The following is a 27,729-nucleotide window of genomic DNA, read 5'->3' as shown; positions in this document are numbered from 1 at the left end:
AGGCCATTTCCTACCTCATACATGTTAAAGCAATTGCAGCCATTTCAGAGATTGGCTCTTTGGAGTTCAAGCTCTCCATGAGAAAGGCAGCCTCAGAAATTGGTGAAGAATGCAGAATGGGTCCTCCGTTCTTAACTAATATGTATGACCAAGCAACAAAACTGTTAAGCTAGCACATATATATTTCAATAACCCAGAGAGCAGACAGAAAGAATGTCCAGATAATCAGTTCAGACATGCAGAATCGATCCATCACACATAGGCCATGATTCCTAAAGATGGAGGAAGCTCTTGAGGAATAAAAAAAAAAGAAAAGAAAATGAATTTAATCAAAATTAGTGACTTAGTCATGAGTGGTAGAAATGACTGGCTAGAAACTTCTGATAGGCCACAAATATTTCCTCAGTGTTTTAAATGGATATGCAGGTGGGCAAAATGTCTTGTGGGACCAGACCGTGAACCTATGAGAAAGCTTTTTGGCAGCTCAAAGCTACTCAATTTTCATGCATGACAGAACAAAATTAAGTGGTGCAATTATACAAGACACTTGGGTTTGTGTAATTTTTAAAAAAGAGCTCCAAGTGACTTGCACACATAGAAGTATCCAAGGGTGCCAGAAGCATGACCCAGGGCTCTTAACTTCCAAGTCTCATGACTTACCCACAAAATTACTCTTCAAAACAGGAGCCCAAACTGCCAATAAACATATTTCAAAAATGGCAAACAAACCGCCATCTCATGCTGTTTTATCGGCACCCATTCAGGCACCTATTTACATTGCTGCTTTAGCTTTATTACTTTATAGGTAGAACTTAATGTTACAAGAGTCACAGCACTGCTGATTTATATCTCTTTTCTTCTCTTCTACAATGTGCACTGTAACATCATTGCACTGTATATCAGCTCACCTTGCTTCACAGTATTAGGTACTGACAAGAGAATCAACAAGCATGTGTAAATTCAGTAACATGAAGTCTGTTTTACCATGCCTGCCACAAGTGTATATGCTAAAAAAGCTCAACTTTTGAACAACCATACATTATGGTCTTCAAACATTATAGTGCATACATTCTTTCCCCTTATACCCAGGTAGAAACAATACCACATATAATCCGAATAGGTAGATGGATGTTTCCAAAATGTGGCATCCTTCTTAAACTATTCAGTCCCTTATTCCAGGGGTGGGGAACCTCCATCTCAAGGGCTGTATACGGCCCTCAAGGTCACTAGGTGACCATGTGGCAGCCTCCCTGGGGCCTGGCTGGCCAGCCAGAATTGCTGCAGGGCCTGGAAAAGTTACTGTCACAGTTCAGTTTGCACTTGATTATCCCAGATGGTGTGGCCTAATATGCTAATGAGTGTGTGACCTAATATGCTAATATTAAGGAATGTGGTCAAATATGCTGAGTTCTTGCTGGGCTTTTTCTACAAAAAAGCCCTGGACCCACGCATTTGCCTAGGGCGGCAGGCCATGTGTGTGTGTGTGTCAGATTAGGCTCTCCCCACATGACTTCAAATAGAAAAACAATTATTTGCATTAATTTTGCTGCCCGCAAATGATGTTATAAATATCCATATGGCCCTCGGCAGAAATATATTCCCCACCCCTGCCTTATTTAATTTAAATTTTAGGCATTCATATCTTGCTAATGTGTTTGGTTTCTGATCTGCTACTTTAATTATGACTTGTACAATTACTCAAGATTGCAGTTTTTCCATGCCAGAAAGTCATGAAATGCATAAAGAAACACTAAACTTCATTATTAAGCTGGACAAACTGCTACCTATTAGAAGGAACATTTCTCAGACTGTCTACTCAGACTGCCAGTGGCTCTCTAGGATGTCAGGTAGAGGTCTTTTGCATCATCTACTATTTGATCCTTTTAACTAGAGATGCAGGAGACTGAACCTAGGACCTTCAGCATGCCTTACAGAAACTCTGCAACTGAGCCATAGTCCCTCCTTGTGATTAGTAACTGGCTAGGTGACACCAGTAAATGATAGTAGTTATCTTACTGAACATAAATAAACCAAGCAATAATGTGACATAAAAGTAAAATGCTATGGACCATCCCTTATAGACAATGGCTGGGGTAGAATGAATGGATTTGTGGGGAGTAATATTGCTGTAGCTGACTCTACCCCTATGTAAAGTATGAACAGAACCTATAAGATTCTTTCCATGTGATTGTGATTTCCACCACACCCAACAGTTTGCTTTTTCAGGGTTTCCAAATGCATGAAGAGGGCCCTATGTGCGCACAGTTACTCATAATTCCTTGAACAGACAAAGATTAACGCTTTTGACTCCTTGAGCATACTTATACTATCAAGACCACTATTGTCTACTCTTACTGGCAGCAACTCTCCAAGTTCCCAGACAGAAACCACCTACTACCTTTAAACTGGAGATGCAAGGAATTGAACCTGGGACCTTGTGCACTCAAAGCAGATTACTACTGAGCTACAGGTTCTCTGGAACACAGACTGAAGCTGTGATTTTACACAAAAAACTAAACACATTTATTCTATTCCAAATACTACCTGAAAAGTCTTGGAGATATAATCATTACTACTGAATGCTGCACTAGTAAAACTTTGTGATGTTATGTTCATTTCTAGATACCACATTTTAAGAATCACATTCATGAACTGGAAGAGATTTTAAAAGAAAATCTTCAAGGATAATAAAATGTTTAAAAGAGAAATCATCACAGAAGTATCCATAATACTATGTTTTGCATACGCCACAAAGATTATTGATGGAGTAGGGACTTTTATATAAAGTGTTAAGGGATTTTCATTGAGGAATAAAATATACAATATGAATATGTATGTTTTATAATACACCAGTACAAAAATTACAGTAGCAAGAATTATAATTGTTGGAACTTACTGATAAGCAGGAGTTATAATCAAGTAGGTCTTTTGTACAATTTTTAATAAATCAATGCACAAAGCTCTTGGCAATAACAACCAGAAGGAAAACAAGAATTGAAGGAATGAAAGCGCAGAATAACAAAACTGTATTATATGCAGATGACTGCATTTATTTTGCATAAATTGCTGAAGTAATTATCATTAATAAAAGAGATAAATCTGAAAGCCAATTAAAAGCATTAAATACAGATAGAATTTATGATGAAGAAGTGACATATCCACACTACTAATGGTTTAAAAAGTTATACCTTCTTTTAATAGAACTCAGGGAGCTGTTCTTCAGAGCAACCACTGCTGGTGGTATAAAATTGATATATCTGTAATATAAATTATCTAATACGCCAGAAAAAGTAAAGGAAGATATGTTCAATTTACCAGAAAACAAAACAATAAATTTAAAATGATGTAACAGTTTTGACTTTAGGCAAATTTTTAGAGGGTAGTTCAGAAAGAGAAAATGCTACTTAACAGACTTCTCCAACATTAGAGGTTTACAAGAGAAGGTTGAACAGGCACCCGACCATCATGGATGCTTAAGTCTCAGGGTTAGAAAACTGGACTAATGAAACAAGATTATATAGCCCAAATATCATATCAAATCCTTAGAATTTAGCCAAACAAACACTTTTTCATGAAAACATTATCCAGGCTTCCTGATAATAATTATGAAGAGAGAAGAGAGAAGAATTAGGAGAGAGCTGCCATTCTTCCCTGCTTGTAAGACAGAATGTTAGACACGATGGACCCTAGTCTGAACCAGCAGAGCTCTTTTTAAAAGATTCCTCCTTTAAAATAATATTCAACTAAAAATACTCAGAAAACAATGGCATACATGCTGGAGCTCTTTCAAGTCTTCAGTCAAGATTTTATGAAATCATGATTTTGCAATGATAATCCACTGGCAGAAAGTAATTTGGAAGTGAATACTCAAGTAAGTGCATAATTAAACTTCATAAGGGAAATGTGCTGGCTGGTTCAAATTCCATTTTTTACCCTCTTCATTCTGAGGGCAAGCAGGATGCAAGATATCAGTGGAAGGTACTTGCAAGATGTAATGGCCAGGATTGCGGGCAGCATTTAGGCAGAATCCAGGATAGGGAAACAAGGTTGAAGTCAAGCTGTAGTTTAACAGTCAAAAACCAGAAAGTCAGATGCAGAGGCTATACCAGGATGGACATGGGTCCAGATCATAAGTAGTTGGACGCACAAAACAGAGGACTTTGTCAACTTCCCTCAGACTGCGTGGAGCGAAATGGTCCAGTGTTGGAACAGATGATGGGCTCGGGGCCTCGAGTTCACATACTGTATCTAAATTGGCGGGGAGGTCCCTTATCTGCAAAATACTCAGCAAAAGCCTTGCAGCCTATTTCCAATTCCCTATCATTTGGCTTGCTCTGTGGCAAGTTTGTAAGTGACTAAATAGTACTAAATAATTGGGCCAGGCGAGAATTTGCAGACACAATCTGGGCTGTGAAGTAAGCCTTCTTTGCAGCTTTGATTGCCATCTCATAGGTCTTCATAAACAGCCTATAAGATGTTCTTGTGACTTCATCATGAGTACGCCGCCAATGCCTCTCTAGCCGTCTTAGTTGCTGTTTCATCAGCTGCAATTCCGGGGTGTACCACGGTGCCAGCTGAGCATGGCAATGAAGAGGGCACCAGGGGGTGATCTCATCGATGACTGCAAAGAGTTGTTGGTGCCACACCTCCGCTAAGCCATCTAATGAGTCGCCAGGGGGCCAAGGATCCCGCATAGGGTCCATCTGACTCCACGGGCGAGCCAAAATATGCTCGTGGCCTAAACAGGGTTGTGGTGACACGACCATATTATATCCCACCTTCCACTCCAAAGAGTCTCAGAGTGGCTCACAATCTCCTATATCTTCTCCCCCTACAACAGACACCCTGCGAGGTGGGTGGGGCTGGAGAGGGCTCTCACAGCAGCTGCCCTTTCAAGGACAACCTCTGGCAGAGCTATGGCTAACCCAAGGTCATTCCAGCAGGTGCAAGAGGAGGAGTGGGGAATCAAACCCGGTTCTCCCAGATAAGAGTCCGCACACTTAACCACTACACCAAACTGGCTCTCATGACTATGTACGTGGTGTGAAGGTTGGACAATGAAGAAAGCTGACAAAGTTTTCACTGGAAATGAAGTGTTTGAGGACATGGCCGGTGAGTGGGAATAGGCCAAGTGGGCTGCCACCTAGGGGGCACTGCCCTCTCCTCAAGTGCAGCATGTGTGCTCCTTGGAGCTGCCTTCCTCTATGGAGCACAGACGCTGCCCGGCTGGTTTCAAGAAAGCAGACAGCACCTGTGCAATGTGCTTCTCGGAGCCTGGCAGGGATAAATTAACCAACTGTAAAAGCTGAAGAAGAGCCAATTACAGTTTCTAAAAATCGGCTCCTGTTGAAGTTGCATGCTGCCACTCATCCTTCCTGCTCTATTTTAGCAAAGGGAGCCATAGCTCAGTGGTAGAGCATCTTTCTTGCATGCACAAGGTCTTGTCACTGGCACGTCCAACTAAAAGGATTGAGTAGAAATGGTTATGTGAAGGTCTTGGCCCTGACACCTCCAGCTAAAAAGAATCAAGTAGTATTCTCACAATTTTTATTGCTTAGTCTCACAATCTTTTTAAAATTAAATTTAAAAATAAAAAACTGTAAATTAAAAATGTAAATAGTTTCAAGTTTCTTCACTTCTCCTACAATTCTCTGTTTTTTAAATTGCGGGGGTGGGGTGCTAGTGGGCAGCTTGCCTAGGGCATCAAAACTGTTTGGGGGAAGAGTCTTACAGATACTGAGGACTGCCAAAAAGACAAATAAATGGGTTCTACCTCAGATCAAGCCAGAAGTTTTCCTAGAAGCTAAAATAATGAAACTGCAGCTATATTTGGTTCACATAATGAGAAGACTCGCTGGAAGTTACATAATGAGAAGACTCACTAAAAAAGACAATAATGCTAGGAAAGGTTGAAGGTGGCAGGAAAAGATAAAGACCTAACATGAGATGGATTGACTCAACCAAGGAAGCCACAGCTGCTCATTTGCAAGGCCTGAGAATGGTTGTTAATGATAGGACATTTTGGAGGTCATTAATTCATAGGATCACCTTAATTTGTAAATGACTTGACGGCACTTAACACACACATACAAAATCAATAAATAATTACTCCCTAAGTACACCAGTTAAAACTATTACCAGCCACAAAACGCCAACAAAAGCTTTCCAAAATAAAAAGTCTTTAGCAGCCATCTAATACATTTCAGTAGGCAAGGTGCTCTGTAGGATGGGTGTCACAACTGAAAAAAGACTGTAAGTTCTCCATAACAGAAATTAACATTCTGTGTCCAAAACAGCTGTCTGACAGTAGAGTGTGAAGCGCCCATATGAACTGCTCAAGGCTGTCAAACATACAGCTTGGTTTCTTTGTGGTGTCCATGAGGCAAGGAAGCTGGCAAGCACCACTGAGTTCTTACCTGGCTAAGGCTTTCTTTAGCAGCTACAGAGGCTTAATTGAAGAAGACTAGCTTACACAGAAGTCCATGGCTATTTTTCGGCAATTGTGTCTGGTTACAGGGGTGGTGAAACACCTTCTCCCCTCTTTTCTAAGCTTTGAGGGCTTCTGAGGTCCTTACAAGCTCTAGCGGCCAGGTTTCCCTTATATGTGTCTCCTTTGGTCCTCAGTGGAGACCCTACTCTGGGTGCTGCTGCCATCTGGGGCACAGGAAATGATAATAAGGGACAGAGCATTTTTAGTTGTGGCATCCATTCTATGGAACTTCTTGCCTCAATATACAAAAGTAGTTGCAGGCAGTATGAACTCTGAGATCCCAGATACTGAAGTTATACTGTGGCATTATAATCACTACAATTTGTAGCGTAGACAGATGTAGAGAAGGAAAAGGTTATGGGAGCTAAATACGCTTTTGTCCCTCTTTTTAAAAAATTGCTAAACTGAAGCATCCTAATAGATCTACTCAGTTTATTTATTAGACTGCTAACAGTATGCTTTTTGAAATCACCTACACACTTAAAGCAGAACAAGTACCTTGTGTTTGGCTTCAGATTTTCAATGGGCAAATGGGTACTTCCTGCAGTCTTAGTTGACCATTTATTCCTCAGGAAGTCATCGTAAGATGCACTGTAAACTAAATATCCTGCAAAAAAACAACAACAATACATCAGTCAATCAAAGAAGAATAGTTGGTTTTTATATCCTACTTTTTTCTACCCTAAGGAGTCTCAAAACAGCTTACAATTGCCTTTTGTTCCTCTCTCCACAACAGGCATCTTGTGAGGTAGGTGAGACTGAGAGAGTTCTGAGAGAACTGTGACTGGCCCAAGGTCACCCAGCAGGCTTCAAGTGGAGGAGTAGGAATCAAACCTGGTTCTCCAGTTTAGAGTCCATAGCTCTTAACTACTACACTATATTGGTTCAAACAGGCTTACCAGTTCAAAACAGCATCATAACCCCAAATAGGAAAATAAGTGAAGGAACCAGCATTGTCCATTCCCCAGCTTGATGAGACAATAGTGCACCTTATTCCAAAAGTCAGCATCGGAATTCTTATGTCACACGAAGTAAGAACTGCCATTTGTCAAGCAAATTTACATTGGTGGCAATCTGGAAGTCAACATGGGTATTTTGCCCAACTTTAGTCTGAGAGAAGATCTCCTCCAGCCCAGATTCTCTGTAGTCAACTGCACAAACTAAATTTGATGTCTGTGATAGATCAAGGAATTTGCAGACCTGGAGAATGGCAATGCTGGGAAGCTACAAGCTAGAGTCTGGAGCTGAAAAGACAGAAGAAACTGCTGTGTTGACTAGGAAGGCTATAAATCTAAGCTTCTAATACTCTCTAGTCCAATTTCAGTATCCAGATTCTCAGATTTCTAACTGCCTGCCATATCTATCCCTGCAGAAGTCTCTGAGGCCTGGGTATGAACAGTTCCAAGCGTCTCATTTAGCTAGGTCCATATTTCAGGCCACAAGGGATTATAGGATCAGACAATTCCTGGAGGATTGGTATTAGGGGTGTGCATTTGGTATATCTGAGCTGAAAAAATAGCTGGAAAATACCTTAATTAGTATTTTCCAGCTATTTTTTCAGCCAGATACAAATAGTATTTTTCCCCAGCTATCTGAAACAGCTGAGTACAAAATTTTTCGGGACCACCAGATAGCTGAAGTTAAAGGATGCTTAATGGGATTGCAGTCCCTTTAAACACCTTCCAGGTGATCTTGTGGCTTGGAGAAGGTATTTAAAGAGACTGCAAGCCCTTTCAACACCTTCAGAGTTCACTCATGTCAACTTGCAGCTTGCAAAAGGCATTTAAAGGGATCACATTCCCTTTAAATGCCTTCTCCTCCTCCACCTTTGGTTTCAGTGGAAGGCACCCTTTTTGCGGGCCCATAGAATTGGACCCCTGGTTGAATCTTTTTGAAACTTGGGGAGTTTTGTGAGGAGATGCACCAACAGCTATGCTGAAAATTTGGTACCTCTGCCTCAGAAAACAGACCTTCTAGACCCCTGTATACCCCCAGATTGATTCTCCATTATATTCTATGGTCCCCATTGGTCCTTCAATAGTCCCCATAGGGTATAAATGGAGCTAAAAAACTGTTGATTTCCAAAAAATACCAAATCCAAATACCATACCAGTACTGGGATTTGGGAATATCAGAAAATACAGATTTTTTTGGGTTCAATATGCCTGAACCTGAAAAGTGCTCTTTTTTTTTTTTGCACACCCCTAATAGGTACACCAATGACCACTAGCCACAGTGACTAAACTGAACCTTCATATTCAGAATCCACACCTTCTGAAAGCCAGTGCTGAGAGACATATGAGCGCATGAAACTGCCTTATAGTGATTCAGAGCAATGGCCCATCAGGTCAGTATTGTCCACTCTTGACTTTTTTTCACATCGCCTACCACCTGATCCTTGTTTAACTGGAGATACAGGGGGATTGAACCTGGGACCTTCTACAACAGGGAGATAACAGGAAAAGTATTTGACCTTTGTGCCCTACCTGAAGGTCTTTGAGAGGCCACAATTTGAAACAAGATGCTTTCTCCCACCTTTTGGTCATGGAGCAGGGATCACTGGGGATGTTGGAGGTGGGAGTTGTTTGTGAAGTTCCTGCATTGTGCAGAGGATTGGACTATATGACCCTGGAGGTCCGTTCCAAGTCTATGATTCTATGACTAGATTGGCCATTGCTCTAAACCAGCACAGTCAATTTCATGTTCATAAGGATCTCAATTTAAGCCTCCAAGACCCTGACAACTAGGAGAGGCTTAACAGTTAAGCAAATATAAAATGGCACAGAAGAAAAAAAAAGTGGAAGGTTTCTAGAGGAACAGTGTCTGAGAAGCTTGTGACTTAATATTGTTCCAAAGATAAGAACAGTTAAAGTAATGTAAAAATGCTACCAGTAATCAGACAAATCTAGCATATTTTTCTTTTTAAAAGCCTTATCTGCTCCTTTAGGACTGTTTTTCTTTTAAATTCCTATGGGCATTCCTAATAATTCAAGACTCAAATAATTTGTGTGCCTTATCAGCATAATGGTATTTAGGAAGTATGTATCATACCGGATGTTTAATACACTAGCCTCAATAAGAAGTTTCTATAATCTTGGTTAAGTGCCAGATAGTGTTCAAAGGCACGTTCCTTGGTGCATTCGTCTTCATTACCCAACAGCTAGAAGCTGAAAGGCTTGTCAACGCCGCTAATGATGCAAATCTCAGACAGATCAGTTTTTGGAGAGGGAAGAGAGATGCTGTGGTTCAAAAGACATAACTTATTTCATGCTTGCTACACAGAAATGCAGAGCAGGAAAGTTTCAAGTTAGGACATGCCTTAACTCAAGTTATCAACACATACAAGAATGATCTGATAAGAATTCTACCTGTTCATGCCATTCATAACTTACAACAGATATGAAAAGGCTTCTCATCCAGTAAATCTACATTAATCTGCTTGGAACTCTGTATACATTCTTTACTGTGTCTGTATTACATTATTTCCTCATTATTTGGTTTCAATGTGCCTGATATTTTTCCTTAAACTTGTGAGCAAGATGGAAATGATCAACCTCACAGACAAATTCTAAGTTGGATGAACCCATTTCCAGAAGGAACGAAATGCAGAGGAAGTCAGGTCATGTGGTATTGTTAAAATGCTAGCAAGTTCTAAAAGGCCAAGTTATAATACCTAGAGGTATGAAATAGTGGCCTCGAATTTCTCTGTAAATATACATAAAATCAGGTTCTACCACATGTGTTTATCTGTGGAGATGGTGCTTTGCATTTGAAGCATTTAACAAATATTTATCCTGCTTTTCCTCCACAGAGCTCAGGATTCTCCAGTGGTATCAGGCACCAAGCCTATAATGTGGGTTAGATAAGTTTATCCATCATTGCTGTTGGCCAGGGCTGCTTGGCTTGCTCCTGGGACACACTCAAAAACCCATCTGCCTCTACTATCTAAAGGGGAGGCATAAGACCATGAAATTCAGAATCTAAAATTATCTCACTATGCCACTATGAGTTCTGGTTACAGTACTAGAAAAGAAATTGTTCTAAGAAAATACACAATAATAGAAATTTTGCCATTAACCCCAATTTTTTTTTCATACCCTCAGTCAGTATGTACTCTTCTTGCCAGAGAAACAGTGGAGTCATAAGCCACTTCCCTATTGTCTCTGATGATGGGGAGGGAAGCAATTATATAGTAAAGAATCACACCCTACCATTTGAGAACTACTTACGCCACATATATAATTGATACACTACAAAGCATGAAGAAAAAAAACTGGAAGCAAAAGGAAAATAGCAAATCAGTATGTTCTATTGAAAGAATTTACTTTTTCACAACTGGTGAAATGATTTTTTTCAATACAAATGGCATCAAAAAATACAGCATCAACAACTCAATCCACTAGCCATGACGAGAAGCTTGTATGATTTGTACCTGTTACCAAATCACCCCGTGTAGGTTTAGCCCAGTCTACAATCACAAAGGAATGGCAGCCTTCCACAGCTACTATAGTGATGTTGTGAGGGACTTTCTGAGGACGCATGGCAATGTCTTTTAGGTCAGCAGGAATGATTTCATCCAGGCTTTCTACTTGGAAATGGTCTAGAGCCTCTGTCAATGAGCAAGGAGCTGCTGGATCCTTGTTCAGATAAGTCACATAGGGAGCTGGAAGAGATACAGAAAGGGAACATTTACTTCAGAAATCTGTACAAAGGCAATTTAAAAAAAAACTTCCAAAAATCTAGAGTTCTGCAATTACAAAACCAATAAAATATGTATTTGTTTTTATATACAGTAAATTGAACATTCATTTCCTGGACTTAGAACGTGTATGTTTCCCTACCATTTGCTAAAACTTTTAAACCTGTAAACCAGTGCCATCTGGAAAGTGGTTAGAGTGGTATTAGAATTCATATAAGTCTCATGCTGTGGAAACCACCAGTATGACAAATATTCATTGCAACTTAACCACTATCTGAAGATGTCAATAGGATAGAGAACAATAAGCAACTGGTGTGGGTTTTTGTGCGTGGCTTTATAAAGCTCAGGAGCAATACTTGATTAAGCCAGTACCGGTGCCAACTACTGAGGAAAAACAACTCATTCCCCTAGCTGGCCAAATCTGGCTCTTTTAGGGGCATTCTCCCTCCCATATTATCCAGCTTGGAGGCAAGAGGGGTATGCGGTAGAGCAGAGGATGGGACAGAGTAACTCACCAACAGCTCACTGAAGGAGCAAATTAAAGTATCCCACAAGAATTGGTTCTGACAGCTATTTACTTCTGAGATACATAAATATCAAAGGATGGATTTAAAAATATGGAAGCTTAGGTCTGGTATTTGAGCTGTAATGTGCCAGACAGCAGTCACAGAAATGCCCACCTCTTGATTTTTTTTAGTCTGCATAATCTTTGATCAAACAGTCTTATTCTTAGAGGCAGTGGTCATTTTGAAGAAAAAGAGGTGCTGGAGCTTATTAGCACAACTCATTTGCATATGCCACATACCCTGACATCACCAGAAGGTGTACCAAATTATATCATCTCAGTATCTACCTTGAATTGCTTCTTGAATTAAAACTGTAATAATAAAAACCTAACTTTTGCCATAATAAAAACTTACTCTCATTTAAAATTCCTTTCTCCTATGTGGCCACAGTGGCACGTGGAAGATTACCATCTGTCTGCTTTATATGTTTTGGTTATTTTTCCTTTGTTGTGGGGGAAAATATTAAAAAGTTTGCCAAATCTTAGAGTTCAGCAAAATTCTCACAGGGGAGTTAAACAATGAAGCCCAGAAGCAAGTCTGGGGGGGGGGGGGGAGAGAAGGAAAGAGCACAATAAACTTTAGAGATTCCGGAGCTCTGCTCCTGCAAGCTCCTGCTTAGAGGTTATTTTTCCCATCATCTGAAGAAGGAATCCTATCTGATCATGTCCCTTCTCCCCAGCTTGATGCACATTTCCATAACAGCAGAGGAGCTGACAGCACAGGACTGACTGTTCTAGTAGGTCCCTGAGGGTCTCATCCATATACCTCTCTGCCCCTCAGTTTTAAGGTGGAAAATATTAAGAGAATAAATTCCCAACAAAGTATGGTTGGAAATATTAGGTCTTCTGTCTTATATTATGGGTGGAGATATTAAGTTTTATGTGTTACTTAAAAGTGGGGTGTACTATTGCCCATCTGATCAAACACTTGAGATGAAAAAGAGAGGTGACCAAAGCAGATAATGTTTTAATATTGGGTGACTTCAGCTATTTTCACACCGAATCAGTAAACATGTGTTTGAATCATGGTTTAGGAATGAAGTTCTTTATCATAAATTACTGTGGACTGGAATCAGTGGTCACCGAGCCAAGCGGTGGCATAGTGATCTTGAACTTGGTTCTCAGGGCTCAAAACCTAGATGTATACATTGTTGGACCAACTGAGAGCAGTGATTACAATGCTATTAATTTCAGCATTCACATCAATAGGAAATTACCCCTGAAGTCCAAAACAGTAGCATTTTATTTCAAAAGAGGAAGTTTTTACAATAATGAGGATACTAGTTAGAAGGAAACTGAAAGGGAAATTCAGTGCACTCAAATCCCTAGAAGATGCCTGGAAACTATTTCAAACCACACTACTGAACCCTAATTTCTTTTGATGTTTTACAAGAGAGGCAGTATGCTCCTGGTTGGTAAGGATCACTCATATACTCAGTTCAGGAAGCACTGACCTCACCCTAGCTTGACAAATATTTACCCTCAATAATATCATCACACTCTAGGGTGGCCAGACCGTCCCGGTCTCCCGGGACATTCCCGGTTCTGGCCACCCAATCCCGGCTCCCGGGCTGCCTATACCGGGACCATTAAAGGTCCCGGTTTAGCCAGCCCCGGAGGCGGTGGGCCGCGGGCACCGGCGGGGAAGGCGGCGAGTGAGGGAGGGAGCGTCCCTGCGCCTGCGCAGGGACCCTGCGCACGCGCAGGGACGCTCCCTCCCTCACTCGCCGCCTTCCCCGCCCGCGCGCGGGGCCCGGCGGCGGTGGCGGAGGCCTCCCCGCGGCCTCCGCTGGTCCCTGGAGGCCCTCCAGAGTCCCTGGAGGCCCTCCAGAGTCTCTGGAGGGCCTCCAGGGACCAGCGGAGGCCGCGGGGACGCCGCGGAGCACCCGGCGCTGGTCCCGGAAGGCCTTCCAGAGCCTCTGGAAGGCCTTCCGGGACCAGCGCCGACCAGCGAAGGCCTCCCCGCGGCCTCCGCTGGTCCCTGGAGGCCCTCCAGAGTCTCTGGAGGGCCTCCAGGGAGTCACTCATGACACAAAACTGGATTGGCAGGAATTTAACAAGGAAGGACAAATCTACAGGGGGAAAGACCCTTGAGCAGCAGCAGCAGATCAGAGAAACAATGGCTGCAAGCAGCTATGAACAGCATTGAAAAAGAAGGCAAAAAGTAAGGTGTTGAGAGGGACGACTTTGGTACCCTCAAAATAATGGTATGCACCCAGAAAAATTTCACAGGTGAACATTCAGCACAACTCTAGTGAACATATATCCAACAGTATAACAACAAGAGGTTCATTTAAACTTAGCTCATGAATTAATGGGTAAATTTATTATCTCAAAAATCATCTTATTATTGAAAAATGTGTTATTGATAATATCTGGAAATATTTATTTGGTTAGTATTAACCAGAAAGATAATTTCCCCCTTTTCTCTCATAAAGTCTTCAAGTGTTTATAAAACAATATATTTAGTTTATCTTGTAAGATCTGATGCCCTCCAGAGAGCTATTTTCCAGCCTATGTCATCTCGGCAGGGAGGGCGGGATATAAATGGAATGAAATAAATAAATTTAATTGTAGACCCTGACAACACTTTTTAGTCCCAAATGACTGAAAAGCACTGTCAACAAATAAGACCATTAACAGAACATCTAGTTACTGGGGGGGGGGGGGTTTAAATATGAAACTATTAAAATTACCAGACACAATTACAGCTGCCAATGTCTGTGGCTTGCAGCTGCCAATGCTTATACCTGCCAGTGTAGGCACAAACATGGCAATGGCAGAGGACCAATGAGTCTAAGGAATAAAGCTGTGTGGAGATCAAGGGACAGAGCACACATATTCAGAGGAGAAAGTGAAAAACAAAATGATCAAAGGACAGAGCCAAGGGACAAAGTCAACAGAAAAAAATAATCCATGTAATGTTTACATGCCTCTCTCCTCTACTCCCTCCCTGCCTAGGAGATATAAGAAGGGAAGGTATGCAGAAAAGGTAGTGAAAGACAGCTATAGTGTTTAGAAATGCTGTTTTCCCCTCATAGAAAAGCTTGGGATGAAAATTAAAGTAAAAATTGGTTATAAGCCTAGTGCTGCAAAGCTCTTAAAGGCAACAGAAAATGTTAGCCTAAGAGTTTTAGGTGGAAACCACAACTCCATTACTTGCAAGGCAAAAAGCAAACACTCAGTTCGTCTTTCTACCTTGTTCTAACATAGTCCCAAGCAAATGAAAGCAATCTAGTGCTTGACAGCTGCCCCCTCTCTGTTTTGCAATTCTAGGCAGATGGCAAAAACAGTAATTGAGTTTGGCTTCAGCCCCCTCTGATTTGTGTGTCATGAAAGTGTGCTGAATGACATCACAACAGAGTCTTGGTTACTGCCTATTGGGGCTTTTGTTTTCAACTGCTTTCTCTCATGTTACACATTAGTGTCTGGAGCCTACTACCAAATTATCCCTTGATGCATTCTCATTTTCTGTAGGCATGGGCATTTCCTACAGGAAATTATTGCCAAGGTGCGTGTTGCCAGAGTATATCTTTTGTTTGTGACAGCCACAGATAGTTCAGCAAGACTGCCAAAGTCTGAGTAGGGCCTGAAGATCTCCTGAAACTATAAACCGATCTCCAAACTACAAGAATCAGTTCTCCTGGAGACTGGAAACTTTGGAAGGTGAACTCTGTGTCATCACATCCCTGCTGCACTCAATCTTTTCCTCAAACTCTGCCCTTCTTATAATTGGCCCACAAATCTTCAGGAATTTCCCAACCTGGAGATGGCAGCCCTACTGCAGGGCAGCTTTGCAGAGGATATTTTCATGGATATTACGGACATAATAAAAACTCAGAAGCAAATAAGTAAGTCTCAAACTGGCAAAAGAAGGAGAACTTATTGGCTCAAATGCACCACCAAATGCTTTAAAAAAAAGTTTTCCTTGAGGACAAAAATTGCATTTATTTCTAAAGGTAAATAGGAGACTCTGTGCTATCTGTCTGTTCTACTGCTTTGTACAGTGAAATTTTAAATGTAAGGTAAGATTTCTATCACCTTAGGTTGCAAAAATGTTAGGAAATTAGCTTTTTCAATAAATATGACTTTTGTGCTAAGGTTCAATTTAAAGGAGTGCTTCCCATCCATCATTAACTTTTATGAAACAAATACACATTACTTCATATAATGGGAATAAACTTAAAATAGTGTCAGTTGGTCTTTGCGCTCTTGCTCTCTCCCCCTGCCTCCCTCTCTCACACACTCATGTGTAATGTAATTATTCTGTTAAGAAAATCTTTTTAAAAACTCAGTTCATTCCTTTGTGGACTTTCCAAGTGGTGGACTTTGGAGAAGCATCATAGCTATACATGCTATGAAAGCTACTGGTCCATATTGTTTGAGATTTCTGTTTGAAATTCTATTTCTTTATCTCAAACAGTGTGATGGATCACTGGATCAAATAATCATTGAGAGGCATTTAACATGAAAAAGCAAAAACGTATTTATTACTACAGGGGAAGGGTACTGGGAGGTGAAAATAACAAACACTATAGAACTACATGATTTGACTAGAAAACAAAATAGGTTTCCCCGCTTCTAGACCTTGATTGACAGCAGTCAGTATCTTCTTCCCAGGTCATGCAAACAATAGGGAATCAGGCACAGTGTTAACCCTATAATGACTGGAACGTTAGAACATTGCAAAGGACATACAAAACAGATACATATTTCCAACACCCCTTCTCAATGCCTAATGTGCAAGTCATTATACATTCTATAGTCATTACTCATTATTCACTGTAACATTCACATCAACTAGATTCATCATTTCACATAACCATTCAAATCTAGCACAAGGTATACAGCATAATTATTTCTTATAAGCACATGGCTTAAAAGTAAATTCTCAATTGATTCAGGTGCATAAGCTACATTTTCCAGTCTTACTGGCATTAAATCTCCATAAGCGGTAAGCAATTTCATTTTGATCTCACCCACACCACAATCTTGTAAGGGTTTCTGGTTGGCACCTATCATTTCAGGTCTCTGACTTTTGTCCAACTCTGAAAACATGCCCTTATATCGACAAATATGCATAGAAGATCCACTATCAATCAAAAATCTTACTCTTTCACCAATAAAATTCACATTATTAACATGCATAGTACTTGCTCTGTTCTTTTCTTTGTTCCCACCTGGGCCATGTGGCTTGGAAAATTTCTGGTTTAAAAATTTCTGGCTGCTATTATTTCTATGGCCACAAGATGGTGCCCATGTTCCCTCATTTGAAACATGTGCTTTAACATTGCTATTCCTTTGTTCAGTAGCAGCATCACAATTATTACAATATCTTGCGATATGGCCTTTTTGCCCACATCTATGGCATATTATATCTCTTCTTGACTTATTCCTATACTGTGGTTTCAGGCTTAAAGCAGACATAGAATCAGACAGTACAGTCTCCTTGTCCCCAGATCTGGAGGATGCTTCCTCCTTGATAGCATTTAACAGGCCTTCCAGACTCAAATCCTTTTGCAGTCTCAAAATCATCTTAATTGGCTTGTAAGTACTGGGTAGAGCTTTCAATATAGTTGAGGTTAAGTCTCTTTCTGCAATAGCCTCACCATGCTCCTGTAGTCTGGATTGCATGCACATAAATTCCTTCAGACGTTTAGTCACATTCTCCCGTTCTTGCACTTGAAAACCAAATATTTTTCCCTTTAAATCATGAATAGTGCTTATGGGAGTTTTCTCATATTTATCTTTAAGACATTCAAGCATTTCTTTTGCAGTTTTAAGAGTGCAATTCAGGAATTTCATATGCCTCAAGAGATTCTAATATGAGAGTTTTTGCAAAACCATTTAGCCTTTTAAAATTTGATTTTTCTTGCTCATTCTCAGGGGGATTTTCAGACAAAACTCTTTCAACTCCATAAAGCTCAAGTCTTTGCTTAGGAGTGAGAGCCAGAATGAGAAATAATTCTTAGTTAACTTCAGGGTACTAAATCCTATCACTGGTAAGTTACTCATGGTGCCAAAACCAAGATTTGCAGTGGCTGTTCCTGAAGATGTGGAAACAGAAGATCCAGTGGCTTTTCTCTCTGGGTTTGACATTTTTCACAGCAATCAGGCAGGGCAGGGTTAAAGATTCTGCCTTCCTCTCTGGAGAGAAAAGGCAGCTGAATGTGCGCACGTGGTTGCAGCAAGGCTCTTCCAAAGTCTCCGATGAAATCCACAGAAAAAGGGTTTAAAAGCTCCAAAAATTCTCTTTCTAGCACATCTGAGGCTTTAGACAAAAGTAGCAATGTTTCCAGATTGAGACAATCTGAATTCAAAGCTCATTTAAGTCCGAATGCTCTCAGTAATGACAAGAGAAAAAAAAGGCATCATTTTAAAATTGAGGCTAGTCTGCACAGCATAGCAGCTTTTTGCCAATTGCTTTCTAACGCTCTCAAAGGCAATCCAGATTTTAAAAACATCATTTAGAGTTCAAAAACAGTCCATGCTATAAGCTACCAGCTTGATGGCAAAAACCAAGAACCATCTGCTCTGCTATCAATTTTGTTAGGGATTTGTTTGAAATTCTATTTCTTTATCTCAAACAGTGCGATGGATCACTGGATCAAATAATCATTGAGAGGCATTTAACATGAAAAAGCAAAAACATATTTATTACTACAGGGAAAGGGAACTGGGAGGTGAAAATAACAAACACTATAGAACTACATCCTCACACTAGAAGATCATGTGCTTAATGGAGGCTACTTCCTCCTTCTTCTTCACCTCTCTTCCTGAAAAAAAGGAAGTCACCTGACTAACTGACCAAACAGACAAAACAGGTTTTCCCGCTTGATTGACAGCAGTCAGTATCTTCTTCCAGGTCATGCAGACAATAGGGAATCAGGCAGTGTTAACCCTATAACGGCTGGAACTTTAGATCATTGCAAAGGACATACAAAACAGATACATATTTCCAACACATATGAAACTGCAACAACTTTAGAAGAGAGAAAGTGCCTTCCTTTGCAAAGGGCAACAGCAGGGCTGGTAGAATGATTCATGTATCTTTTCCAATCTGGGCCAGCTTCTATTTAAAAAGCTCTGCTGAAAGTCACCACAATTCTATATTTATTAGTGACGAGTGTCTTTTTAAGGAAAATATGTCCCTTGTTTCATATGTCTTTGAAATGTATATCATCTGTGTGTGAGAGAGAGAACCATAAATGAAAATAAGAACAATCACTTCTTTCATGAAAGGCAATCTTGTACAGAAAACTTGCCACACAATGTGCTTCATCATTCTCAGAAGTAACAGATGATGACCTATTTCTTCCCTACCTGCTGATTTTTCATAAACAACATCGGGAATACAAGCTTTTTGAATTATGCAATTTTTAGGGAGTGAATGCTAATACAATATAAGAGAGAAATTTATCGCAATTTCACCCTTGTCACATTTCTGGCCATCTTCATATATTTAAAAGAAATCCCAAATGCATTTCACGCTACAGAGATGGTATTTATGAGAGACTATTAAAAGGACTGACTTGTAAAGTTCAAAATGTTAATCCTAAAAATCTACTGTATATCTTTGTAATTAAGAGTAATCATCACAACTCCTATTAGCACCACTTCAGACATTACACTTATATACTGACCTAGTATTTTTAAAGCATATACATAACTGTGTAAGTCTAACACATTTGAACGAGGCACCTTCTGTTTAGAAACAAGAGTTATCATACATTAATCACAGTAAACTAAGAAACAAAAGCCTCTTATGCTGTTGTGTTCAAAATCCAATTTATTTTAAAATCAACATTCAACATGTTTAAACATGTTTAAACATTCAATAATGGGAAAGTTTTAACCAAAATAGTTGACATGCAACAAAAGCTGAACTTGGACTTCATATCAATAATTTTTCCTTGCTTGAATGTTTCCATGATGAAGATACAGAAATGTGCTAGATACTGACTTTATGTTTAAGAGGCACATTTTTGGCACGTTTTCTGATCCATTAGCATAGTTGAGTTCCAGTACACCTTCAGGATCTAACAAGGAAAGCTAAATCCAAGCCTGTCAATCAGCACCAGCCAAACATTCAGCCTTCCCAACCAGTATCACCTCTGTGTTTAGGTTAAGCCTCAGTATGTCACCCTCAGTCATTTCAGCCTCCAGGCACTGGCTCCAGATCTTCACAGCTGCCTTTGGAGGCTCGGACAATGAGATATAAACCTGGTGTCATCAGCATACTGGTGACAACAACCCACTCCAAAGCCCCTAATGATCTAGGCCGATAGTCTTAGGTAGAGATTAAAGAGCATCAGGTTCCATCTAGTTGGCTCTGCCTCTCCTATGGTAACTCTTTGTTAACTGCCCAAAAGAAATTAGCAAAACAAATGGACAATGATCCCTTTCGCCCCAAACACTGATTGCAAAATATCATGGTCATCTGTATCAAATGCTGCTAACAAGTCCAATAGTATTAGCCACAATTGATAGTCCTTATTCAGCTGTAAGAAAAGATTGTCAACCAAGGCCATAAGTGCTGCTTCAGTCCCAAATACAGTTTGAAAGCCAAAATGAAACAGATCAACAACTGATGTTTCAGCTCTTCCTTCCTTGACTGCATAATAAGTATCTCTGTATCTCTGTGGGGGGGTAGGCCATCACTGGAATTTCCCAATGCTCCTTGATGTGGGGCAGGCTCTTGGGGAGGAAAATAGACTCCCTCCAATCATCTCTTTTTCTTCAATTCCCTCATTTCAATTCTTGCCTTCTCCTCCTTAATACCAGTCAGCTTCCCTGTCCCGCTAGTCCCTCCCTTCCATCCTTGGCTATCCTGGCCTAACCCTTCCCACACTACCTCTCTTCCTCCACCAGTGCTGGGGCTTCCTGCCATGGCCCAGGCTGGGCCCATGCTGTGGCCCCAGGCTCCTTAGCCAGGCTACCAGTGTGAATGTCTGGGGCCCAGCTGGGGGAGGATCCTTCTGCTGTGGCCTGAGCCACTCAGTCTCACCAAATGCAGCCAAAGTTGGGTTTTGCTCTTTGTGGGATGGCGAAGGGCTGCTTAGTACTGGCCTCACCACCTCCATCTTCCCCTTAATGGCTAAGGCCCAGGTGCTCTGTTTGGCATGGGAGAGACAGCATTAGCAGCTTCAGTGCCCAGGAAGGCTTGGGTAAGTGCAGTGGCTGGGCTGCTGCTCCCAGACAGTCATATTAATAATCTCTCCCAAAAGTTATAGCAAATTCTTCCAGCAGAATTTTAATAGCCAGGATGGGCAAGGATCCTGTATGTAAGAAGTGGCCTTCACAACCCAGGCACTCTGTTGACATCAGTCTGGGAAACCAACCTGAAGCTATCCACAGAACTCTATTTACTTTCTTACTGCATTTCTACCCTGGTCCCCCAGTGGGGACCCAAAGAAGCTTACATTATTTTTCTCTCCTCCGATTTTATGCTCACAATCACCCCGTGAGGAAAGTTAAGCTGACAGTGTGTGACTGGTCCAAGTTCACCCTGAAAGTTTCCATGACAGAGTGAAGATTCAAGCCTGGCTCTCCCAGATTCTAGTCAAATATTCTGACCACTATACCACGCTGGCAAACTAACAAGAGGTGACCATCAGTATCCCTAAGCACAAGATATACTCTCACACAGGCTTCTAAATTGGACTGGATAAGAGAGATTTTATTTGCAAAAGAAATCAAGCAAAAGTGTTACAGTCAATTTCCAAATCAGAAGCAAGAATGTTCAGTGCTGAGGATATTAAGCCCTGTACTACCCTGAGTAGCTTTGCCAATACAAGAAGAGGAGTTGTTTTTTTATACCCTGCTTTTCTTTGTCTTAAGGAGTCTCAAAGCACCTACAATCACCTTCCCTCCCTCTCCCCGTAACAGGTACCTTATGAGGGCTGAGTTCTAAGAGAACTGTGATTGGCCCAAGGTCACCCTGCAGGCTACATGAGGAGGAGTGGGGGATCAAACCCAGTTCTCCAGATTACAGTCTGCCATCTTAACCACTAGACCACACTAGCTCTCAATAATAACCACTACACCACTCTGACACAATAATAGCAGAAAATAAAGCCTTCTCTTCTGCAATTTCCTACCACTACTCATTGCCCTTAAATGGCCTGTACAGTATGTTCTGTCTAATTTTGCATAAATTTTCCAACACTGGCAACTCCATTCATCTTCCCAATCTCTTCATAGTCCCCAACTACATGGTAAGCCAAGGGACTGGTACTCTCTTTGAGGGTGGGGTGGGTGGAAATGCAACTCTGTAAATAGCACCCTGCAAACCAGCATTCTGGTCTGAAGCCAGGGCATCTACAGAGTAACTTTGGGCTGTTCCCCACCAGGTGAAGGACTAGCAATGTGCTGAGCTCAGTCTACACAGTCATGCACGCTTGGCCTAGTTGCAAACACAGATCCTCCTGTGTCTCTGTTAACTTTCCCCTGTGACTGTTCATGGAGCAAATTCTCTTTGTTCGCAAACTGAAATCAAACAGCACTTCTTCTCCAAAGAAGACAGCCAGTCCCAGCTTTCCTGCATTTCCTTGGCACAGGAGCTACATCTGAAAAAGGAATCACCTATGTGTCTGCAGATGCCTCCACTGTTTGGCTTGAAGCCTTCCAACATTTTGAGACTGGTCCTACCAGTGTGCAACTGATTTTATGGCAGACATTTCAAGATTGGCTCCACTTTCATGACAGTCATTTTGTGGTATACCCCACTTCCCTTTCCCTATCATCTAAGCTCTTTTGGGCATGGAGCAGTTATCAACTGATGTGGGGGGGGGAGGTGTGAGTTTCCTGCATTGTTCAGGGGGTTGCCCTAGATGACCCTGGAAGTCCCTTCCTACTCCATAATTCTATTATTCTATCTCAGGCTGAACAAGAGTAGGGATGGCTGCTATGAAACCAGAAGAATATCGAGCAACCATTATGTTAGTTTCAAAGAGCTGTTCAATAAGAAGTGTACATTTTTAGTTAGAATTCTGAAGACTCTAGGCAAAAATTGTTTGAGTCACATGGTCAAATTTACTACTAAATTATCATGAATATATCTAATTCTCAACATGTCCACAACTGTGGATACTCAAATCCAGAGACTGGGGCAATGTATAGATAAGACTGATACGTCTATAAACCTGAGAAAAGTCTCAGGTCTGCAGAAAAATCTGAAATCTTAACTATATATATATATTGGGGAGTTAAGACCCCCCAAAATGATAGAAGCAGCACCTGTCACTTTAAGAAATGAATGCCTTCTACAGTAGCCACTGTGGCAGTTGCTAGGCAAAACTAACAATCCTCCCAGTGGGCGGAAAGGAGAGAATGAAGCAGGGGCAGAAGAACTAGTGTGGGGAGAGAGGAGATTAAAAGGAAAATGAAGTGCCTCCCTGAAAGTCCTTGCAAGTTCCCCACTGCATAATGGCCCAGCCTGCCCTGCTGAGTAGACTGTGCATTTTAGCCAGATTTTTTTTTTCAGGGGAGAAGCCACCAGAGGAACAAAGGGAGGGAAAGTTGAAGAGTGATAAAGGTATGCAACATATAAAGGTAGTTTGGCTGGTAGCTGGTAATGACAAAAGGAACCAAGAGAAGGGGAGAGGTTACGGGGGGCTTTCAGGAAAAGATAATAGGAAATAGTGGGGGAAGGAAAATGAGATCCTCCTCCCAAGTGAGTCAGGTCCACCACTTGTTCCTCCTAAAAGGCCCTCAACATCAAGTTTACAACCAAGGTAGATAAATGGAGCAATGCACAGACAGGATAGGCATGCAAAAATATTATGTCATAAAGATGAAACAAAATGTAACAATGAAAGCACATGCTTTTCAGAGGCACAGAATCCAAAGGACAACTGATGATTTGTTTAAAGGAAGTAGGAATGGCAAATAACAAAACCAGGCTGCAAAAGGAGGCAAATTATTCACCTAGATCATGGATGTCAAACATGCGGCTCATGGGACAGATGCGGCCCACTCAGGGCTCAGTTCCAGTCCCTGAGCAACTTCCTTCTCCTGCTTCCTTTTCCAGGTCTGCTGCTGCAACCACACCAAAGCTTGCTCCCTCCCCTCACAGTCCCTCAGTAGCTCTTTGCTGTCTGCCTCTTGCCTCCCTCCCCACCTCTCTCACACACTCACAGGCACACAGAGAGCTCCATGGCTGCTTCCTGCTTCATGCAGAAGAGATACAATGATCTCTCTCTCACACACACACACACAAAGTTTCTATTTTCCTCTCTGGGGCTGCTCCACCTCTTCTGGGGAGGAAAGGAGGGGAAGGAAAGAGAGACAGAGAGAGAAAATAAAGTTGGAGTCCCATGATGGCAGCTTCAAGAGCAGCAATATTTTATTCCAGGTATAAGCTTTTGTGTGCAAGAACATTTCTTCAGAATGAGAGAGGGGAGAAGGGGGTAGATTCTTCTGACAAGCACAATGTACAGTGAGGAAATTATTTTGGCTTATTCTGAAAAACTGTGTGTTTTTTTTTAAAAAGTGATAATGGCACACATTGAAAATGAGACAGGAAAACTAGCTCTCAGTTCAGGCCAAGAGGATGAATTGTCTGGAGCTTCATTATCAATTGCAACTCAGCAGTCTTTCTAATCTCCCTTTGAAATTCCTTTGTAAGAGCACTGCTACTCTAGCTACTCTTAGGCCAGCAACTAAATGTTGAGGCTTCTAATGTCAGACTTATATCCATTTATTCTTTGCATCTTCCTGGACTGAATCCTCCTGGATGGAATTGAAACCTAGGGTTCCTGTCTCATTACCAATGCTAGTATCTCCATGCCTACTACCTCTCTGCATATCTCACCTAATCCAGTCAGGCCTGCTATTCTTATTCACCTGCTATTGCTATTCAACATCTGAAATCTCCTTTATAAAGTTTACATCTCTAGTACCTCATGTTATATTTTATGGTACACATGGTCTGGCCCAACAAAGTGACATTTAAGTCAGATCCAGTCCTTGTAACAAACACCTCTGACCTAAAGCTTCAGGAGTCAGATAGGCAATGAGGGAGCTGCTCCTTTACAATCTGCAAATCCTTCTCATCGTCTCCAACCAGTTTCACTTATCACTTTGTTTTCTTTAGGTATATGTCACATGAAGAAAAAAGGCAATTACAAATGACCATGAGAACTAGCCTTTTCCTTGATCTGGAATGGTATTTCTATAACACGGAATATACTTTACTACTTAGAAGATGCAAGTTTTGAACTTACCACTAAAGCGTTTTTTCCCAGCAGCATCATATTCTGACAGAGGATCAGAGCCAGCATTGCTGAACTCTGGAAAGCCAATTTCAGGCAGAGCTTCCGTAGCGATAGTGGTGGTGGATGGAGGCAAAGTGGTCTCAAATAACTCATAATCTAGGCAAAAAATGATGAGAAGCATCACTTCTTATAAATGTAATGTAAATTGAAGAATAATATTTTAAATGCTCATTCTAGTGCAAGAATACACTCAAGGATTAAGGCAATTGATAGCCAATCATTTACCCAACCATATTAGTATTCTATTCACAAAACTGACCGGAAATTAAACTAGTTGTTATCACAACACATTCTTTGCCAATGTGATAAGTATGTCTATTTTGCTTCTTAAATTGTGTTTCATATAAGAAAAATTTTGACTCCTCTGATGCATGCAAATTATCAAAAGGATATGTGCCTTAGACAGGTATTGGGTAGATATGGAGCACTTTTATAATTTACTACATGGCATTTTAAAGTGGTGTGAGCAAAGGATAGTGGCTAGAATTCAACAAGGTAAATATGAAAGTGTTGTTTATCTGCCCATAATCTGTTCCCTTCATCAACCACAGTATTTTTCTCCTCACAAAAAGACAGCAGGAAGGACAGGAAAAGAAGCTTCTGAATTCAACCATTCATGCCCATTTAGTTGATAAACTGGACTCCCCCCCCCCATCCCTTTTTTCCTGGCCAATGGATCTTCCATTGCCATGTCTAGTTTGTGCTCCTGGGAATACTGAGAACAAGTTTTCTTTTTCCAGTACATTTATGTTAGTTTGCTGAGACTCATTTGTTAGATCCCAGGGCATTCTTGGGAATGCTCTTTTGCAAGGGAGCTAGAAATAAATGGGACCCACCACAATTTATTTTTTTAAAAAGAAACATCCACTATCATTACCTTCATCATATACCACATATGACTCTGTAGTTGCTATCACATCAGCATCATGGCCTGAGAATACATCTATGGAAGGAATAAGATATCCAAACAATGAACAGACACTCTCTAGCCCCATGATTTTATTAACCCTTTTAAAGAAACCATCTAAAACAAATTACATCTACTGTAACAAATTACATCTACTGTAACAAATCAAACAATAACTGTCTTTCTAGATATTACTCCCTTGGAGGTCAGGGAAGTTTTTTAAAAATCTGAAAATGAAAGCATCCCAAAAATTAGATGCAGTGTTCATAAGCTTATGGGGGACAATTTACATCATCTATCCAAAGTAAATGCTTTGTTCACATCCTAGCATATATTGCCACTAAATAACGATAGCTTAGAAGGCACAAATACATATGGTTGCATAAGCATAGTAATATACACATAAACACAATACAAATTTAAATAGGCACACAACTGAATAGGGATGAATGGCTGCCTACCACTTTATCTCAGTATTGATACATGTAGATAGATCTGGGTGGACAGCTGTGTTGGTCTGAAGCAGTAGAACAAAATCTGTCCACTGGCAACTTTAAGATCAACAAAAGCACACTTCTTCAGATACACAGATATGGAAGTTAAAATTCCATATATACGGGCAGATGCCTCTACATAGGCTTATGTAGTTATCTCCATGCTCGAGAGGAGACAAATGGAGCGCAACAGCAAAGTCTTAATTACTTTTTATGATTAAGAAAGATACTTTTTCACATTAGTCTCCAACTTTGACATATTTATTGCCCCACTGTTTATTTCTAAACATATTGCGACCTATAAACTTAGCTTGTTGTTACTATTTAGTCTTTGCATATGTCAAAACATCTTCATTAAGTTGTATGCTAATTTGCTGTTCACCTATGTAGAAGCATCTGCCTATTTGTATGAAACGTTAACTTCCATTTCTAGGTATCTGAAGAAGTGTGCTTGCACAGGAAAGTGCATACCTTGAATAAACTTGTGTTGGTCTTAAAGGGGTCACTGGACTCAAAATTTGTTATGTGTGTTGATTGAGGTGTTCACCTGTGTAACTGGATGGCAGGGAGGAAGCAGGAGTGGCTGACAAAATCATCATCAGAGTTCCATCAAGCGAGTTCCCTGATTGGGTTTGGGAGACCACCTGGTGCCAGATGGCAAAAGACTATAATTAGGCCATAGGCAAGCCATGCTAACTTTATGAGTTCACCATGCTCTTGCTCTTGCTATGCAGTACTACATTGTAATGGACAGCTACATAGAGAATGTTTAAGCCTCTAGCTTGGACTCTCATATTCCACGGAGGTGTGCCATCTAATACCAGGTACTGAATGTATTAGATAGAAAGTTAGCTTTGTTGTTTTCTTTGCTCCTAAGCAGTGGATACTATACTACTGCATAGTAACAGTCTGTCTTTTTAAAAAGTCTATTCAATAAACCTTTATTCCTTTTGTACAAAGGTCTGTTTTATTTGTGTGCATTTAACCTCAAGGGCCCTTAGGGCTGGGTGCTGCTCATTTGCAAAAGGCTTGGGTTCTTAACAAAAGAAATAGTGATGTCGCAACATAATCACATTAGAATTATTTTTGTACTGTGTTCTTATCAATGCATGTATGTGATCGTACACCCTGGTAATCCTTAAGGGGGGAAATATAAACTAAGAGTTGTGGCAACTTGCACATGTTCTGCATTCTCAGTAAAGTTGGGAAATTAAGAATGGGAAAATGGAACATAGGCAGGGCTTTTTTTCTGGGGGAATGTGGTGGAACAGAGTTCCGGAACCTCTCCATGGAAACA

General features: G+C 40.8%; 1 protein-coding gene across 1 annotated transcript in view; it reads right to left on the bottom strand.

The window, feature by feature from the left end:
- FNDC1 (fibronectin type III domain containing 1) overlaps positions 1–27,729 on the bottom strand; it is a 150,364-nt gene that overhangs the window by 22,082 nt on the left and 100,553 nt on the right. The window contains exons 12-15 of the mRNA XM_060241612.1: positions 25,909–25,974; positions 24,981–25,127; positions 10,923–11,153; positions 6,989–7,097 (exon numbers count right to left, since the gene is read on the bottom strand). Coding sequence (XP_060097595.1) covers positions 6,989–7,097; positions 10,923–11,153; positions 24,981–25,127; positions 25,909–25,974 — 553 coding nt within the window. The remainder of the gene's footprint in view (positions 1–6,988; positions 7,098–10,922; positions 11,154–24,980; positions 25,128–25,908; positions 25,975–27,729) is intronic.

This window comes from Heteronotia binoei, chromosome 1 (genome assembly GCF_032191835.1).
Source record: "Heteronotia binoei isolate CCM8104 ecotype False Entrance Well chromosome 1, APGP_CSIRO_Hbin_v1, whole genome shotgun sequence".
Taxonomy (NCBI): domain Eukaryota; kingdom Metazoa; phylum Chordata; class Lepidosauria; order Squamata; family Gekkonidae; genus Heteronotia; species Heteronotia binoei.
The sequence above is the reverse complement of the archived record's forward strand: the minus strand, read 5'-3'. Positions and strand labels throughout refer to the sequence as shown.